This window comes from Ochotona princeps, chromosome 30 (genome assembly GCF_030435755.1).
Source record: "Ochotona princeps isolate mOchPri1 chromosome 30, mOchPri1.hap1, whole genome shotgun sequence".
Classification (NCBI taxonomy): Eukaryota; Metazoa; Chordata; class Mammalia; order Lagomorpha; family Ochotonidae; genus Ochotona; species Ochotona princeps.
The window spans coordinates 16,001,284-16,016,171 of NC_080861.1; the positions used below are offsets into that span (position 1 = coordinate 16,001,284).

General features: G+C 53.4%; 1 protein-coding gene across 1 annotated transcript in view; it reads left to right on the forward strand.

Annotated features, from left to right (window-relative positions):
• The window catches only part of GPD1L (glycerol-3-phosphate dehydrogenase 1 like), a 28,900-nt gene extending 14,303 nt beyond the window's left edge, over positions 1-14,597 (forward strand). The window contains exons 3-8 of the mRNA XM_004588255.4: positions 229-369; positions 1,636-1,774; positions 5,250-5,362; positions 9,386-9,619; positions 9,820-9,926; positions 13,597-14,597. Coding sequence (XP_004588312.2) covers positions 229-369; positions 1,636-1,774; positions 5,250-5,362; positions 9,386-9,619; positions 9,820-9,926; positions 13,597-13,693 — 831 coding nt within the window. The 3' untranslated portion in view covers positions 13,694-14,597. The remainder of the gene's footprint in view (positions 1-228; positions 370-1,635; positions 1,775-5,249; positions 5,363-9,385; positions 9,620-9,819; positions 9,927-13,596) is intronic.
• The last annotated feature ends 291 nt before the right edge of the window (positions 14,598-14,888 follow it).

Genomic DNA, 14,888 nt, shown 5'->3' on the forward strand with positions numbered 1-14,888 from the left:
CGGGTTCCTTCCACGGGTGATTTTCAGCTGAGCAGCACCGAGGCTCGGCAGTTCTTTCCCATGTCCCGGCCCCGCCCCTTGTTGCCTTGTGGGGTGGCTTTTTTCCCCCTGACTCTAACCATGGGACTTCTGTCAGTTACCATGGCAAAGGGCCCAAGGTTTGGTGGGTTAAGCAGCAGAAATGAATTTTTGTTACATTCTGGAGTCACGGTGCGCTGTGCGTTGCAGGTCGCCGTCTCCAACCTCAGCGAGGCTGTGCAGGACGCAGACCTGCTGGTGTTCGTCATCCCGCATCAGTTCATCCACAGGATCTGTGACGAGATCACCGGCCAGGTGCCCAAGCAGGCGCTGGGGATCACGCTCATCAAGGTGAGTTGGGCACCGGCTCCACGCTGGACTGGAATCCTGGGGGCCGCGGCCATCTGCTCCCGGTGAGGAGCAAGTCACGGCTGCGTTCAGGTAATGAAACCTTGCACAGCACAAGCCTAGTGGAGCGCCATGTGGGAGTGACAGCAGGTGAACTTGGCAGCGACTAGGGCTAGGGCCACCCTGCTGTCTGGCAGGCCCCAGGGCTGACTATAGCCGGGGGTTCCCTAAAGCGAGAATTTGCTTTCTCTCTCTTTCTTTCTTCTTTCTTTCCTTAAAAGATTTACTTATATTTATTGGAAAGTCAGATATACAGAGAAGAGGAGAGGAAGATCTTCCATCCCACTCAGCTGGGATACAGGCATCCCAATTGGAAGCTTAGTGTGCTGTGCTACGATGCCCAACCCTGTGTTCCATTTCCTGGTCTGAGCGCCAGATATAGGTTCATTTTATTCTATTTGTTTTATTGTTATTATCTATTTACTTATTTATTAGTTTTTTTTTAAGATTTATTTATTTTTATTACAAAGTCAGATATATAGAGAGGAGGAGAGACAGAGAGGAAGATCTTCCGTCCAATGATTCACTCCCCAAGTGAGCCGCAACAGCCGGTGCTATGCCGATCCAAAGCCAGGAGCCAGGAACCTCCTCCAGGTCTCCCACATGGGTGCAGGGTCCCAAGGCTTTAGGCTGTCCTCGACTGCTTTCCCAGGCCACAAGCAGGGAGCTGGATGGGAAGTGGAGCCGCCGGGACTAGAACCGGTGCCTATATGGGATCCCGGAGTGTTCAAGGTGAGGACTTTAGCTGCTAGGCCACGCCACTGGGCCCTACTTATTTATTTGAAAGACAGATTTACCAAGAGAAGGAGAGACGGAGAGATCTTCCATATACCAGTTATCTCCCCAAATGGCCACAATGGCCAGAGCTTCTTTCTGCTCTCCCAGGTGAGTGCAGGGTCCCAAGGCTTTGAGCCATCTTGCTGTGTTCTCAGGCCACTAACAGGGAGCTGGATCAGAAGCAGAGCAGGTGGAATATTAACCAGCACCTGTAAGGGATGCTGGCGTCGACAGGTGGAGGATTAGCCTGTTGAGCCACAGCACGAGCCCGTTTTATTGTTCTTTAGGGAGTATAGACACAGGTTCTGTGTGCAGTGTCGGAGCAAAGCGTCACCCGTGCCATCGTCTGTCTGGGTCCAGATCCCTTGTAGAGCAGCTATGACAGGCTTCTGGGATGTGCAGTGTCCCCTGTCACGTCTCCCATCCCTGCAGGGCATCGACGAGGGCCCCGAGGGGCTGAAGCTCATTTCTGACATCATCCGCGAGAAGATGGGCATTGATATCAGCGTGCTGATGGGCGCCAACATCGCCAGCGAGGTGGCCGCCGAGAAGTTCTGCGAGACCACCATCGGTGAGCGTGCGTGTGTGTGTGCCCACTTCTGCCGTTCTCCATGGCAGGCTCATCCCTGCCTCTCTGGACTATCCCCAGGATGGACCTTCGTGGGGTGGGGGTTCCCGTGGTCATCCCATGGCATTGGAGCATGTCAGCGGCCCCCAGCATGAGCGGAAGGCCATGGAGCCTGTCTGACCACTGTGGACCAGAAATGAATGGCCCGTAATCAACCCAAACATGCAGGGATGTTTGCAGCTGGAAGCAGGTGGTTGTACCCCGGGGTGAGGGCTCTCCCTCACAAATGACTGTAGCTGTACCCTCAGGATGGCAGCAAGGACTCGAGCTGCTGAGAACAATGCCCATCTTTAGGTGAGTGACGAAAGCTTAGAGAGTAAGTTCCAGCCTCCTCCCCAGCCCCAAGGCCAGGCATCGGTGGAGAACCCACGCCCCTGTGTGAGTCTCCCATAGGCTGGAATAGTTAGCTCTCTCCACTCCTATACAGTGGAACCATTCTGCCCCTGGGGATGTGAAAGTTTCATTTTTGCCAAGAAGGACCTAGAGAATTCTGAACGCCCACGTGCCGTATTACAGGATGCGTTGATGTAACAGTAAGCTTATGGCATTTGTGGATGTTCTGGGAAAGCTGGGTTTAGCTAGCACTGTGAAACTTGCGTCTATCATTGTAAAACAAACGTCAATCGTTTCTCCTTTGTGGCTTCAGAAATCATAGCTCTGGGAGAGGGCCACCCTCTGACATGTGGGAAATTGTTGCTGCAGATTTTTAGCCTTTTACACTTCTTTCCCCGTTCTTATTTTTATTTTAAAACGACAGAGATTTGGGCCAGCGTTGTGTTGTGGGTTAAGCCGCTGCCTGCAATGCTGGCATTCCATATAGGCACTGGTTTTTGTCTTATCTCCTTGCTTAATGTGCCTGGGAAAGCAACAGAAGGCGGCCCGAGGGCTTGAGCCCCTCCACCCACATGGGAGATTAAAGAGAAAATCCAGGCTCCTGGCTTTTGCCTGGCCCAGGCCTGGCATTTCAGGGGTGAATCAGTGGATGGAAGATCTTTTTCTGTAACTTTGCCTTTCAAATAAAACACACAGGGATCTTATCTCATTGTCAGGGGAAAATGTAGAGCATTATTATTATTACTTTAATTGGAAAGGCAGATATACAGAGGGGAGGAGAGACAGAGTAGATCTTCTATCCACTGACTCACTCCCCAAGCAGCTGCAACAGCCGGAACTGAGCAAATCTGAAGCCAGGAGCCCGAGTCTTTTCCGGGCCTCCCGTGAGGGTGCAGGGTCCCAAAGCCTTGGGCCGTCTTTGACTGCCTTCCCAGGCCACAAACGGGGATCAGGATAAGAAGTGGGGCCACCTGGATTGGAACTGGCGCCCATATGGGATCCCGGCATGGCAAGGCCAGGCCCTCAGCCACTAGGCTACTGCGCCGGGCCTGAAAACGTGGATCATCAAAAGAAAACCTTTCTATTTTTATTATTTTCCTGTTTATCCTACTTTTTAAGATGCATTTATTTCATTTTTAAAAATCAGAGTTACAGAGAAAAGTGGGTAGTGGACCGGAGTCAGATCCTGCATCAATTGAATCATTCCCCAGATGGCTGGGTCAGGTCAGAGCCAGGCACTCATCCGGGTCCCCCACGCAGGAGGCAGGGACACACATTTCAGCTACGCCCTGCTGCCGCCTTTCCAGGCCATTATCAAGGAGCTTGATGAGAAACGGTGCAGCCAGCACAAGGAACCAGTACCCAGTGGGATGCTGGCGTCACGGGCGGTGGCAGTGCCCACCCTGTCACAATGCTGGCCCCTTAGTCTTCCTATTTATGAAAGCTATTAAATGTGCCAAAATTCATATGCTGTTTCTGTAATTACTATGCAACAACCTTCCATGTTCTACGTACTGTGTGCTATGTCTGCACAGTATTGCATCAGCAATATGTCGGAACACTTCATGCTTCTTTTGAGAAGCAGTGTTTCGGGGGGGCAGCAGAAGTTCAGGGAAGGGGTCAGTGTTATGGCATTGCAGGCAGAACTTCCACACCCATTACCGACATCTACTTGGGGCACCGGTTCCTGTCTGTCTGCTTTGTGTGTCATCCCTCTCCCTGCTTGTGGCCTGGGAAAGCCATGAACGATGGCCCAGTGAAGTCGTATATGGAGAATGCAGAAGCAATGGCAAAGAATCCCTGGTTTTTCCAAATGCAGCAGTGTCCATCTACAGCTCCCCCTTGTGGTGAGAGTGTGTCCTTCACCCTGGGGCTTCACCGGTGTCTCCTTGAAAACATCTGACAAACACAATCAGAGAAGTGGAGGAGCAACCTTGTTGAGTGGGTTAGTCATCTTGGGAAGACTGATGTACAGAGAAGAGAGACAGAGATCTTCCACCCACTGATTCACCTCCCAAATGGCTGCAACAGCAGGAGCTGAGCCAATCTGAACCCAGGAGCCAGGTTTTCTTCCAGATCTCCCACACGGGTGCAGAATCCCAAGGCTTTGGGCCATTCTCTGCTGCTTTCCCAGGCCACCAGCAGGGAGCTAAATAGAAGGTGGAACAGCCGGGACATGAACTAGCACCCATATGGGATTCTTACACTTGCGGGTGGAAGATTAGTCGGTTGAGCCACTGTACTGGCCCCAAATATGTCAGTTGTCTTTAAAAGCTAGGAAGAGGGGGAATTTTCCTGTCTCTATCAGAATGAGTTTTGAGGAGTCTCCCATGTTGCTGTTGGACATTGCTGGTTCTACAGAGGTTGCCCGAGTTCCTGCTATGTGGTGGCCACAAGCAGGGAGATGGATGGGAAGTAGGAGCAGCTGGGAAATGAACTGGAGCCTATATGGAATTCCACTGCATGCAAGGCAAGGATTTAACCACTAGGCTATTGCGCCAGGCCCAAGCCAATCGTTTCTCACACTGGGAGCTGGACACTTGGGCATCTGACCTCGTTCTGCTCTTGATATTTGAAACATTCCACGGAAAAACAACCTGAAGCTTGCCCACTCCCTACTCAGACGCACAGCTCCTGTCTCACGGCACGACCATTGTCTCACGGAGCATGCGTCTGTCTGAGCAAACCACCCTCTTCCTTCCTTTGTTGTTGTTGTTTTAGGATTTGTTTATTTGAAAGGTAGAGCCACAGAGAGGGGGGGAGAGAGAGAGAGAGAGAGAGCCACTTGGCCAGATTCCAGCCCCCAACAAGCCCCCTCTTCTAAAATTGGGAGAAAACAGGGTTAAACTACAAATTCCTTACTTTTCCAGTTCTGAGCGGATAAAAAAAAACAACTAGACTCTCCGTGGATGAGATGCGCGTCCTGTTCCCTGGTCCAAGTGCAAGGTCGTTTTCCCCTGTGTCTGCTACTGCGCATTCACTGCCTCTCCTACTGACAGACCCAGGTTGAGTTCCCCATTGTATTAGGTGTGAACACTTCCACAAGAGGTGATAATTAAAACCCTTGTCTCTGACCTTTGTGTAGGCAGCAAAGTCATGGAGAACGGTCTTCTCTTCAAAGAACTCCTACAGACCCCAAATTTTCGAATCACCGTGGTGGACGACGCAGACACTGTGGAACTCTGCGGAGCTCTGAAGGTCAGCCCTGTGATCCCTGCTCGCCCGGACGGTGGTCATTCCTGCCAGGCCAGCGCCAGCACTGGGAGGCTGCCAGCGTTGGGGGTTGATTCGGCTGTGCCAGTGCCCGTGTTGGGGGCAGTTGATCGGGCCAGGCCAGCACCAGCGTTGGGGGTTAATCCTGCTGGGCCGGCGCCAACATTGATGAACCTAACCCTGCAGAAGGGACTGTTGTGTTCAGGGAAGAATAGTGAATCGCAAGCTTTGTTGGTCACTTCCTGTCTGGTTGCAGCTTTTCCCTGGATGGCTGGGGCCCTTGCTTTGGCTTGGTCTCCGGGACAGCTCTCGTCTTTGGGTTTTCCTAGAGGTTTACCTCGGGGCCCATGACCCCGCACATTCATGGGTTTCTACTGCCTGTCGTCTCGAGCAGGGAGCCCTGAACTTGTTCCCATTTTCATGCTTATGCTACTGGCTTGGCAGTTGCTTGCTTGTTCTTTTTCAAGGAAGAAGTTGTGGGCCTGCTGAGAGATTGTTCTAGAAATAGGTTTATCTTTGCCCTTGGGAAGAACAAGATCGGATTAAGGCTGTTGGCTGGGGGCTTGGGACCCTCAGAGATGCTCCTTTTACCATGAGGTTGCAGAGGGCTTGGGCTTTTCTCTGTGGCTCTTGAATGGAGCAGGCAGCCGTTATACCGAAGTCAGTCGCAGGTAGAATAATGATCATAGAGTGGACCTCTTAAGGTGGGCACAAGGCAGCCTTTTCTGTGTTAGCCTACCATCATTGGGTTAGTTTTTTGGTTTTAAAGATTTTATTTATTTTTATTGGAAAGGCAGATTTACAAAGAGAAAGGAGAAACAGAAAGATCTTCCACCTGCTGGTTCACTCCCCAAGTGATTGATCCGAAGCCAGGGGCCAGGAACCTCTTCCAGGTCTCCCACACGGGTGCAGGGTCCCAAGGCTTTGGTCTATCCTCTACTGCTTTCCCAGGGCACAAACAGGGAGCTGGATGAGAAGTGGAGCAGTCAGGATTAGAACTGGCGCCCGTATAGGACCTGAGCGGTTGCAAGGTGAGGATTTAGCCACTAAACCCTTGTGCCAGGCTCATTTGAAAGGCCAAGAGACAGAGAACTCTGCTCATTGAAACCCTAAGTGCTTATAAGAGGAAGGAGGCAGGAGGGGGCCAGGTTGAAGTCAAGAGTCAGGTGTGTGATAGAGACCTGGTTATCTGAGCCCCTACTTGCTGCCCCCTAGGGTCCCCATCAGCAGGAAGCTAGAAACTGGAGCAGAGCTGGGGATTCAAAGTGAGGCTCTCCAGGAGGGATGCTTGGCAGCCCAGGTTTGCCTGTGTGGTTTGTCTCATCCACTAGGGGGCCTCCTGTAAATTCATTTAAAGGTGTCTACTGATTTGAAAGACAGAAGAATAGGCCATCTACTGGTTCACTCCTCACATGACCCCAGTGGCCAGGGCTGGACCAGGCTGAAGCCAGGAGCCAGAAACTCCAAGTGAGCCTCCCATGAAGGTGGCAGGAGCCCAAACACTGAGTGTAGCAGGAGGAAGAAGGGCAAGGCCTCCACAACCGAGCTCCAACCTTGCCCCTGATGCCCTGAGAGCCTGGTCTGGGCCCCTTTTGCTACCCACGCTGTGGGAGACAGCTGCCTGCAGCTCCTCTCCTTTGGGACTCCAAGTAGCTTTAGGTGCCATCTCAAAAAAGGGGGTATGGCCCGGCACAGTAGTCTAGCGGCTAAAGTCCTCACCTTACACACACTCGGATCCCATATGGGCGCCAGTTCTAACCCCAGCAGCCCCGCTGGAAAGCAGTCGAGGATGGTCCAAAGCCTTGGAACCCTGCACCCACCTGGGAGACCTGGAAGAAGTTTCTGGCTGCTGGATCAGCACAGCTCCAGCCATTGTGGCTGCTCGGGGGTGAATCAGATGGAAGGTCTTTCCTCTGCCTTTCTTCCTCTCTGTATATCTGACTTTACAATAAAAACAAAAATAAGTCTAAAAGAAAGAGCTGTCAGTGAGAACAGCTGCTTCAAATCACTTCTGAGTCATCCTTTGCAGCCGAAAGAAGTTGAGCTCCTTTGCGACAAGATAGGTGGCCTGCGTTTACTCGGCATTGTGAATCCTTCTCACGAGCTGTATCGCTTTCATGTGAGGCACAGTTTGAGACCACACGCTGAAGTTAAGATTCTGTATGTCTATGTGTGATCATGATGGACAGCAAGCATCTAGAAAGTTGGAGTCGGGTCTGGCGCTGTGGCGTAGCAGGCTATGCCTCTGCCTGTGATGCTGGCATCCCATAGAGGCACCAATTCAAGTCTCAGATGTTCTTCTTCCAGTCTAGCTTCCTGCTCATGTGTCTGGGAAGGCAACGGAGGATGACCCAAGTACCTGAGACCCTGTACCATGTAGGAGACCCGGAAGAAGCTCCCGGCTCCTGGCTTCGGATTGACTCAGCTCCACTCCAGTGACTGTGGTCGTTTAGAGAACCTTGGAGAGCCTGAGCTCACGGGAGCCCTTTGGTGGGTGGGGTGGATCACCAGGTTGGTCGGTGGGTGTAAGCCTGCTGACTTGGGGAGTGTGGTTCCCGGCGGAGGGTCACGTGGCTCCCCTACCCCATTAGCCGTGATCTCCGAGGGCCCTGAACACACGGAAGCAGGCCCAGTGGTGGCAGGGCCACAGTCTGGCTGTGGCACCGGCCAGACCAGGAGAGCCCCACGCAGGTACAGTCGCTGACTGAAGTCAGCAGATGGTGGCCACAGGCAGGAAATCACCTTCTACCTGCTCATATCCCGTGTTCCTTGGTGGCTGTGTTTCCTGGGCTCTCCTGGTTTGCATGTGGCCCTGGCGCCAAAGGGACACAAGTGTCAGACACGCAGCACAGGGACCAGTGGCTGGCTGCGTGCTGCCCGCTGGGCACAAGTAGTGATTTTGGTTTTTGTCAAAAGACATCTGCCACCTGTGGAAATATGGCTCCATCTCACAGCATGTATCGAATGGAGACGAAGGAGCTGGGCACACCAGGTTGTGTCCTTTGGAAGTCTGTGCAAAGCATAAAGGCTTAACCTAAGTCTGGAACTGAGTCTGTGCAAAGAGGTGACAGGTGGGGTGGTGGCCAGAGAAGGGTCCTGGGGGCTCTCTGGAGCCCTGGCCATGCTCTGTCAGTCAAGGTCCTGGCCCCATGGGTGCGCTCAGGTGACAAATGTTCATCAAGCCGTGCGCTTCGCATCTGCATACCATCTATATGCATATTATAGTTGAATGCAGCATCCAATTAAAAAAATCCAAAAGGTAATCGGTCCACACAGTGTTTAACCAAAGATTGCTATTGGCCCATGCCAAAAACCACTACCCCCCGCTGACCCCAAAGGCAGGATCCTTTCAATGGGAACGAATCACATGTCAGTCTGTGAGCATCATTCACCTATAGGTACAAGAATATTTTGTTTATTTGAAGTCAGGAGTAGAGAGAGAGAGATCATCCATGTGGTGGTTCACTCCCCAAATGGCCACACTAGCTAGAGCTGAGTTGATCTAAAGCCAGGAGCCAGGCACTTCTGGCATGTCGTCGTCTTCTTCTTGGGCGAATCCCCAAACACTTGAGCCATCATCTGCTTTCCCAGGTGTATTAGCGTGGAGCTGGACGCCAGAAGTAGAGTAGGCAGAGGCTTAACTGGCTAGGCCAGGGCGCCGACCCTCAGAACATTCTTTGAATATTTACTTGGGAAGTAGAAACAGAGAGACTTCTGCCTCTCTAGTTCACTCTCCTGATGCCCAGGGCTCACGCTAGGAGCCAGGAACTCAGCCCAGGTCATCCTTGCTGCTCCCCAGGGTCTGCATTAGCAGGATGCTGGAGTAGAGTGCCGGAACTGGGAGTGGAAACCGGACCAGCACAGGTGTCTGCACCAACACGTTGACTGTTGAGCGGAGTATCCGGGGCTGGAGCCTGTGCCCCTCGCCTTCAACCCCCTTTTCTTCCCGCACCCCCAACTGCAGCAGGTGCTGAAGGCCACCTCCCATCTCTGTCCTCTCCCCCACAGAACATTGTGGCCGTGGGAGCCGGCTTCTGCGACGGCCTGCGCTGTGGCGACAATACCAAAGCCGCCGTCATCCGCCTGGGCCTCATGGAGATGATCGCCTTCGCCAAGCTCTTCTGCAGGGGCCCTGTGGCCACCGCCACCTTCCTGGAGAGCTGCGGGGTGGCCGACCTCATCACCACCTGCTATGGAGGGAGGAACCGCAGGGTGGCCGAGGCCTTCGCCAGGACTGGGAAGGTAGTCTCCGGCATGTTCACTGGCTTATCCTCCCTCCCCGTTCCATAGATCCCACCAGCATCCCTTTAGCGCTGGCTGCTGCCACCCAGCTGTCAGCAGAGGCATTACTGCCCCATTTTCCCACTAGCCTCTTGAGACAAGTGCTCCTCTGACCTGAACCATGAGTGAGGTTTGGCTGTTTTTCCTCCTTTGTGTTTAAGACCCTGGAGGAATTGGAGAAGGAGATGCTGAATGGGCAGAAACTCCAGGGGCCTCAGACGTCTGCCGAAGTGTACCGCATTCTCCAACAGAAGGGACTCACCGACAGGTAGGCCTGCTTACATGATCCCATGTCTCGGGGCTGCCAGGCCTGGGCGCTGGGGTTTGACGAATGCACCTGTGTCTATACTGGATTGGCTCAGTCCTTCAAAAGGGGTGGGCATCAGCCGGCCTCAGGATATGAGCGTCTATACCCAGGCCCACCCAGCCTGGGAGGCCTGCCACACTGGGCAGAGCCTCAAACCCCCATTTGCTTCAATGAGGAGAGCGGGTGGAAGGTGTTGGGTGAGGCCTCCATGCCACAAGTTTGACATTTTTCAAAATCAGTGCTGCCTTTTGGTTTTACAAAAAGATGATAGTTGTATTCTTAGAAGGCCTGGCCTGGCCTGGCGGCTCAGCCAAACGGGGGCTGGGGGGCCACTAGCCTGGACCTGTTTTTAAGTCCAACGTGTAGTCCCCTGCCACCTGCAGGGTTGGCCGCCTCACCTACCCCTGCACCTCTCCAGCTCGGCCACATGTTAGCAGGTGGGCTGCTGCAGTCAGCTGGATTTGCCCCTGACTATGGGAGTGCCCCTATAGGGCACAACAAAAGCTGCCCAGCTCCCAGCCCTGTATCTTGCCAAGGGCCTGCACCTTCCACATGATCGGGATACCACCCCACAGCCTGGCAGTCTTGCCCAGTGCTTGGTGATACTTGTGCTCCGCTCTGCTCAGTGCTCCTGGGCTGCCGAGGTCAGGAGAGAGCCAGGCGGCTCCTGTTGATGCCACCGACTGTGGAGGGTGTCTCTGGATGTGTCTTCCTCTTCCTCGTTCTGTCTGGCTGCTTCTCTCCAGGTCCTACCCACATCTTGACCTTGACCTTACCCTACTCCTGGCGCTGCTGCCCCCTCCTAGCCCAGTGCTGGTGAGTTAGCCGGAGCAGTCGCTGTGGACAGTTGAAAATGAGGCTGCATGGGACGCTCATCTTCCCCCCTGAGCGAGAAGAGCCCCAGACGTGTGGCTCTCCTTTCCTCCCTAGCAGCCAACACTGATGCAGGTGTGAGCGGCTGAGTTACCATAATGACCAAAGTAACCACTGGAGCATTTTCTTTGTTTAATATGAGAAACAAATACATGGGGGCCTGGTGATGTTCTAGCAGCCCCCGCGTGCCTCCATCCTGGGCCCTTCCCAAGAAGCCACGGGAGGCAGGGCTGGCTGGATGGGGAGGCTGTGTTCAACCCTCATCCAGGAGGCGTGGACTGCATGCTGGGATCCTGTACTAAGTGCTCATTTGGCCAAGGCCAAAGCCAGCCTGTCTTCTCCCTGGAAATCCTCGTCCCTGGGGTATTCCATTTCCCTGCTCCCACAGTCCCTTCTGTGTTGCTCTAGAAAGAGCAGTTAGTAAGAGGGCAGCAGGTACCCATTTTTTAGCTCTTCTCTGCCCCACTGTCTTTGTGCAGACAATGAACATGGTAGACTAGATGATCGCCCCGCCGCGCCCCTGTACAAGCAAGGCCTCAGGTTTGGCACCAGCTAAATTTCTGACAGTATGTCGTGCTGTGCCTGCTTGAGCTGGGCACTTCTCTTTGTCCCGACACCTCTGAAGACTTGCACCTGACAAGACATCTGCCTTTATGTGCATTGCAACCTCACAAGCCTTGAAGGAGGCCAAGGCCCGTCCTCAGTGCCACCTCCTATATCTCCCATTCTCAAAACAAACTTCCCTGCCTTGTGCTTCCTGTTTAGACCCGTGCTACAAACAAAACAAAACAAAAAACCATACAGCAAGTGTTAAAAACCGTTCTTAGCCTGCAGGGGGCGCCTGAGCCACGCGAGGTTAGATTCAGCTCTCTGAAGAGGGTTCCACATCCCTGTAGGACCGCAAAGCCACTCTTGGGCCCATGGAGACTGAAGCTGGGTGGGGCTTCAGCTGTTAGGAGACACTTTCACTGACTTTCCCTCCAGCAATACCACTCCTTGGCGAAGTCTCAGGCTTGGGGGTGGAGAAGTCTCTGGCAGGCATGCATGTTTGGGTGCCCTGCCCCTTCTGCTGGGCATGGCTATGGCCACCTCCTGTCTGCATCTTCCTCTTGCTTCCATCCACAACTGTGCCCTCTTAGGGCCCTCCTGGATGCCTTCAGCTGTACCCCACTAAAGGCCCTGCCTTCAGCCACAGCCCCGTCCTGAGGTGCCGGGGGCGAGGGCTTCAGCAGAGGGCACAGGGTGTGCACTGCAGGTCTTCACAGAGCTGCCAGCTCCGGGAGGCTGATGGCTGGGCCTCGATCCCAGCCTACGTGCGCCCACCGCTCGTCGTCAGCTCTCGCCATCCATTACCAGGACGGTGGATGCACTGGCTTATGTCAGTTGCGTATCCTCTGAAATGCCATCTTTTCTTCTTTCATTCTTCTTAGTGAAAGCTCCCCAGACTGGTCTCTGGGGCTTCATGCACTTTTGGATAACAGAAAAACATCCGGATGGGAGGCATGGCCTGGTGCTTGGGTCAGAAGCCGTGCCTTGGTCTTCTCATCTCTAGAATGGTGGTGATATCATTTCCCAGCTTGTGGGGTGGCTGTGATGGCCACCCGAGCGGCTTGTCGGTAGAATTACCCCCTTGCGCCTCCGTTCTTAGAGGTATAGGTTGGAAATGCTGATTGTAAAAGCTGGCAGTGCCTCCAGCTGCAGGGACAGTTTGATGAGGAGTGGACATAGTTGGTGCTGGTTCACTGGCTTTCCTCTCAACCTCAGGATGGCTGCAGCAGCTCTCACTGTCACATACACAGCTGGACAGGAAGGAGCAAGGACAGGCGGGGCCAGCAGGTTCCTCCCCCAGTGCCTCTCAAGGAGGCGAGGGGTGGAGGGCTGGGGAAGGCTTTGGGAGCGCAGCTGTCACCCGCTGCGATGCTTTGTTCCCATTTCAGAATAAAAAAATCACACAGCATTCCACTCCTTAAATCTTCAATGAAAAGAAAAAAGAGAGGGAAAAAGAAAACAGAAAAAAGAAAACCACCCAATGATAGACTCTCACAGAGATGTGATCTGTCAGCATTATTTGCTCTTGCTGAATCAAACTGTCATTGCAGGATTGTCGCCAGCTCATCTGCAGAATGGACTAGAAGACACTATTGATTCTGTCAGGCTCGCTTTGGGCTGTGCGTTTGTGCTTAGATGCCTTAAAGGAATTTTTCCTAAGCCATTGCTGTCACCCAAAACAAGCAAATTTGCTGAGCCAGCTGCTCCCCGCGCGCCCGTGCACTGCAGCGGCACATTCTGCCCAACCCCCTGCTTTGGACCCTCTTCCAGGCCTGGTCCTCATGTACATCCCTGTTCACATCTCAGAAGTAAAAGGCACATTTGCATTAAGCAGGCACGCGAGGTCAGAGCCTTGCTCACCACGGTGAGCCTCCTAGACGTGTGCTGAGGCCTGAATGGCTCGTCGCGTAGTAGCATAGAAGGCCGTGTCACTGTCCTGGGACGGGTCTTTGTGATAAAGAGAGAATGCTGTTCTGCTTTGCGATATTTAGATGGCAACAGGAACTCAGACCCTTTCTGAGCCACGGCTCCTTGGGAAATGCACCCCGTTCACCCTGGAGGGGTGACCCTGGGCCTCGGGGGTCAGTGGCGCTCTCCAGATCCGGTCCTGGTGGGGCACTACAGCGTCAGTGTGGAGATTCAGTGTAGCCGATGGTAAAGGAATGTTGGCCTCACCCCATCTTTTTCTGTTCTCATTTCCCCTGACCAGGTTTCCATTGTTCACCGCAGTCTATCAGATCTGCTACGAAGGCAGACCGGTCCAGGAGATGCTGTCCTGTCTTCAGAGCCATCCAGAACATATCTAAAACGGGTGGCGCAGCAGGGCCGGGCAAGCGCTGCCTTTCTCATCGGCGCAGTGAGACCCCCAGGACACCCAGGACTTGGTATCAGGACGCTTATCTGACTGTCAACCCACCGTGGATGCGTATGAATTCTTACAGGTTCATTTTTTAATTGTGACACATGCATTTTGCCGGCTGAGACAGGCTGGGGACCACTCGACACCTGCATTGAGGTGGGTGGGTAGGTGGGCGCATTTCCCAATCTGAGGCTGCTCCTCTGAAGCAAATGAAATGTCCTTTTAAAAAATGACTTGGGAATTTTCCCCCACCGTGGCAGCCTAGGAGATGGGGACTATCTCAGCTGAGTTTTATTTTGTTTTTTAGATACCGTTTGTATGTATTTTCATGATGCGTTTAATCAGCATCAAGCTGATAGAGTGGTGAAGTGTGTTCAGGAAATCAACGTATTTAACTTGTGATCACTCTGCAAGCCAGCAGAATTAACTCCTTTGATTGGGGATTGATTAATCTTTTTTTAAACATTGAGCTGTTTTTAATCAGAGCCCCCACGTCCCTACTCACTCCTGCCAATGGGGTCCCGTGCGTTGTTGGCATCTGTCTCCCTGGCATGCTGGCACTGCGCTTTGTCCAGGCTTGGCAGTGGTGGAAAGACGGGAATATCAGCTGCGATTTGCCTGCTGGGCCCCAGTTCCTGCAGTTCACATGGGACACGTGTGTGATGGCTTGGCTTCACTTCTGTCGTGTTTGCCAACATTTCTCTTAGTCCTGGCAGGTCTCCCAAGCAGGGACTGCTGGTACCCCTCCTGTGAAGGTGTCTGGTGGCCAGGAAAGTGATGGGCAGGGGCCCTCTGGGGAGCCACGGGCTGACCAGCCTCCAGCTAAGTAGAACCACATGCAAATGTTCCAGAGCGCCACCCACAAGGGAGAGTGTCCTGCGTCTGAGGGCTGCGTGAGTCCTTGTACTGGTAGACAGGCCCCCTCCCACGCGTGACCTGCAGGTCCAGCATCACCTGCCTCCAGTGGGCACTCAGGAATTCAGGTTCCCAGGTTCCACCTAGCACCGCAAAGCAGTGCAATGTCTGAGCCCCCCATCATGCACACGCATCTCCATCTGCGCCTGCCACTCACCACTTCAGGTAATCACCAGGAATTGCCCAAAACTCCTTTCCCTTAGGGAGTGCGCAGGGCATCCCATGGT